This window comes from Galeopterus variegatus, unplaced genomic scaffold (genome assembly GCF_000696425.1).
Source record: "Galeopterus variegatus unplaced genomic scaffold, G_variegatus-3.0.2 Scaffold8480, whole genome shotgun sequence".
Lineage (NCBI taxonomy): Eukaryota > Metazoa > Chordata > Mammalia > Dermoptera > Cynocephalidae > Galeopterus > Galeopterus variegatus.
The window spans coordinates 78,095-81,681 of NW_007734591.1; the positions used below are offsets into that span (position 1 = coordinate 78,095).

The window sequence follows — 3,587 nt, forward strand, 5'->3', positions numbered from 1 at the left end:
CTTTTCTTCCATTTATGACTCAAGTTTGCCCTGCAGCAGCATCCTGCTTTGGAGTTTCTCAGCTCCAGCTGCATGTTAGAATCAATCACTAAGGAACTTTTTTAAACACCCTGAGGCCCAGGCCCTGCCATTGAGATCAAATTGAGAACCACCGACCTGGGATCGTCAGGATGGTGATGCTGCTTCCTTTACACTTTCTTTTTTCCTGCCCCTGTTATGTACTCATTTCTAAAGTGACCAGGTGTCTCGGGGAAGTGAGGGAGAGAGAGCAGGGCAGGCACAACATGGGCAAACACAGGGGGCCTGCAGGGCAGCATTCTCGTTGTCACTGCGGGACATTTTCTCGGGGCCCTGGGCCCTGCATGACTGGAGCCTGAGGCATGGTCCTGTTGGAAAGGCGGGGGGTCTGGTGGCCACAGAGCAGGCATCGCTGTCACTAGGGCCAGAGACTTTGCTGCTTATGAGGGATCCGGCAGAAAGAGAATGAGCACTTGTTAGAAGTCACTGGGAGAGTGTGGAGTTAGCTGGAAGGACTTACAGGCAAAAAGTTTTACGCAATATCGTTTATAATTAATAACATATTGATCCGGGTCTTATGCCCTGAAAAAGAGAAAGGGGGCAGAGAGGATTAGGAGTGGGAAGGAGGGAGGGAGATTGAGTTTTGTATTCAAAGGAAGGAAAAGCAGTTTGGGATGAATGTGTGCATGCATGTGTGGTGGTCTCAGCATTCCGAGGTATTCTAAGGCAGAGGAAAATTCTCTTCCTCATACAATCAGCAAGAGAACTGCTTTTGCATGTGCTTGCCATCCAGCCAGTTGATTGCTTCTTATTTCCCCAGCTTTTTGGATAGCTCTGACTCAGTTCATGTGCTTGCTGTCATTTTCAGTTGTATTTGTCAAGTGACCACAGGAGCTTTCTGAAGTCATCTAAGAGGTCTTGGCTCCAGGAGGTGTACCTGACCGACGAGATCTCCTACATGAACTGCTGGCAGGCCACCTTCCTCGACCCCCAGCTACGCCTGGAATATGAAGGCTTCCCTGTCCGGGTGAGCACAGTACCGGGAAGACATGGACAGGTGCCAGGCTTGGAAGTGGCCGCAGTTTGCTCCTGTCTGTGAAACGAAGCCTCGTCATAGCTCCAGGGCCTTATGTACTTTCTCCTTTTCTTCCATTTATGACTCAAGTTTGCCCTGCAGCAGCATCCTGCTTTGGAGTTTCTCAACTCCAGCTGCATGTTAGAATCACTAAAGAACTTTTTTAAACACCCTGAGGCCCAGGCCCTGCCATTGAGATCAAATTGAGAACCACCGACCTGGGATCGTCAGGATGGTGATGCTGCTTCCTTTACACTTTCTTTTTTCCTGCCCCTGTTATGTACTCATTTCTAAAGTGACCAGGTGTCTCGGGGAAGTGAGGGAGAGAGAGCAGGGCAGGCACAACATGGGCAAACACAGGGGGCCTGCAGGGAAGCGTTCTTGTTGTCACTGCGGGACATTTTCTCGGGGGCCCTGGGCCCTGCATGACTGGAGCCTGAGGCATGGTCATGTTGGAAAGGCGGGGGGTCTGGTGGCCACAGAGCAGGCATCGCTGTCACTAGGGCCAGAGACTTTGCTGCTTATGAGGGATCCGGCAGACAGAGAATGAGCACTTGTTAGAAGTCACTGGGAGAGTGTGGAGTTAGCTGGAAGGACTTACAGGGCTGGTTTGCTGAGGAGGTCCTCCATGGCCACAGTCACAGACCACTCTGAATTCACCTGACATGGCATGCCTGTCTCCTGAGGTCTGCAAGGAGGACGCAGCTTCTCAAGTTTCTTTCTCCCAGCATGGAGGACATATATATCACGCACAAAAACACCGTCTTAACACATTCCTTCTCTTTAGCTGGACTTGCTAAGCTTCGCTCTCCTGGGAATTGACTCTCCTTTCCATGATTTAAACTGACAGTGCCTCAGTTTCCTTATCTGTAAATTGGGGATGATAATAATACCTACCTTAAGAGGTAACTAACTGGTTAGAACATTTAGAGTGCTTATTGAAAAGCGCCTGGCTGACAGAAAGCACTCACAAGTGTGAATTGTTGTCATAGTTGTTTTTGTTAGAGTTGTTGAAGGAGCAGTGGTACGGCTCCAGGAGTTCTTTTCTCCATGGCTAGCTCGCCTTGTGGCCCAAGGCACATCCCTGAACCTCGTGCAGACGTGGTTGCACATGTGCAAAGTGGGAAACCTCACAGCTGTCTGATCCAGGAGTTCTTTTCTCCATGGCTAGCTCGCCTTGTGGCCCAAGGCACACCCCTGAACCTCGTGCAGACGTGGTTGCACATGTGCAAAGTGGGAAACCTCACAGCTGTCTGAACTACCCTGCACATGTCGATGCCCTCCAACCAGAGACCGCCAGGAGCAGCTGTGGTTGAACGAGATGGGCTTATTACTTGTTGCTGCAGGGAGAACACACACCATGGGGAAGTGTGGGGCATCTCAGCAAGAACATGTTAGAAAGGCTACTTGTAGAATTTGGGCTTTGTTTGGGTGGTTTTGCGGAGAGCCCCAGGAAGTGGAGCTTTGCTCTGGATTGAATGCTGTCAGGAAGCAGGGGGTAATCTATGATTGGGGATCTCATTAAATCTTATCTCTAGGAAGGGCAGACCAGAGCGAGGACAAAGCTGTCATTAGAAAAGGATCAGTGGCCACTCCCATTAGCCGGGGATGAAGATGTTTGGTATTTTGTGGCTTGGACAGTGCTTGTGTTTTGTAATCAATGTTCGGACGTAATTACAGAATGTTCTTTATTTTTGTCTTGACCCATCATGGTCACAGAGTGGCCTCATGTGATGTGGACATTCTGTGAAATTGATTCTGTTCTGCAGGAGAACACTAAGGCATAGCTGTGAGTGCCTGGATGTTAGGGGCTGCTTTTTCTTTCTTACACAGCTTTTAGCTTACATGAGTCAGGGTTTTGAAATAATATAGTTTTTTTCTGATTATATGTTCATTTATGAAAAGTTAGGAAAACACATAGATAGTATGAAAATTACCAGGAGTTTCAATTTCCAGAGAAAGCTATCATTGTTTATTTTTTTCTGTGCGTATATATACACACACACATAGACTATATATGTGTATGTATATATTTTACAAAATAGGACATCACAAATATACTTATTTTTTCTATGCATATATATACATAAAATGTATGTGTATATATATGTTTTTTTACAAAATAGAGCATCATGAATATACTTATTTTTTTCCATTTAACACCACCAGTGACCATATCTCATGTTGTCAAAGATCTCCAATATGACTTTGAATGACAGTTTCAACATATATATATCTACAATAATGTATTTAATCAATCCATTATGGTTTGGCTTCTAAGTTATTCTATGTGTGTGTGTTTTGCTAAATTGAAATGAATATATAGGATATTTCTAAATTTTTGCTTTTAGGAAATTGGAGTCTTAATTCAGAATGCTAATAACATATTTTCTTTATCTGTAAAGGCAAATTCCAAAATTCTCATTAATCACTGCTACACGAATCGGGGACTGGCAACTCACCGGCATCTTTTCTTAAGGTATTGCACTGCAGG

The 3,587-nt window shown here is 45.7% G+C and overlaps 1 protein-coding gene across 1 annotated transcript in view; it reads left to right on the forward strand.

The window, feature by feature from the left end:
- The window catches only part of LOC103608498 (chromosome unknown open reading frame, human C15orf26), a gene marked incomplete at its 3' end in the record, with an annotated part of 17,562 nt that extends 13,990 nt beyond the window's left edge, over nucleotides 1-3,572 (forward strand). The window contains exons 5-6 of the mRNA XM_008592928.1: nucleotides 887-1,045; nucleotides 3,499-3,572. Of these exons, the coding sequence (XP_008591150.1) occupies nucleotides 887-1,045; nucleotides 3,499-3,572 (233 nt within the window). The remainder of the gene's footprint in view (nucleotides 1-886; nucleotides 1,046-3,498) is intronic.
- Between the last annotated feature and the right edge of the window lie 15 nt (nucleotides 3,573-3,587).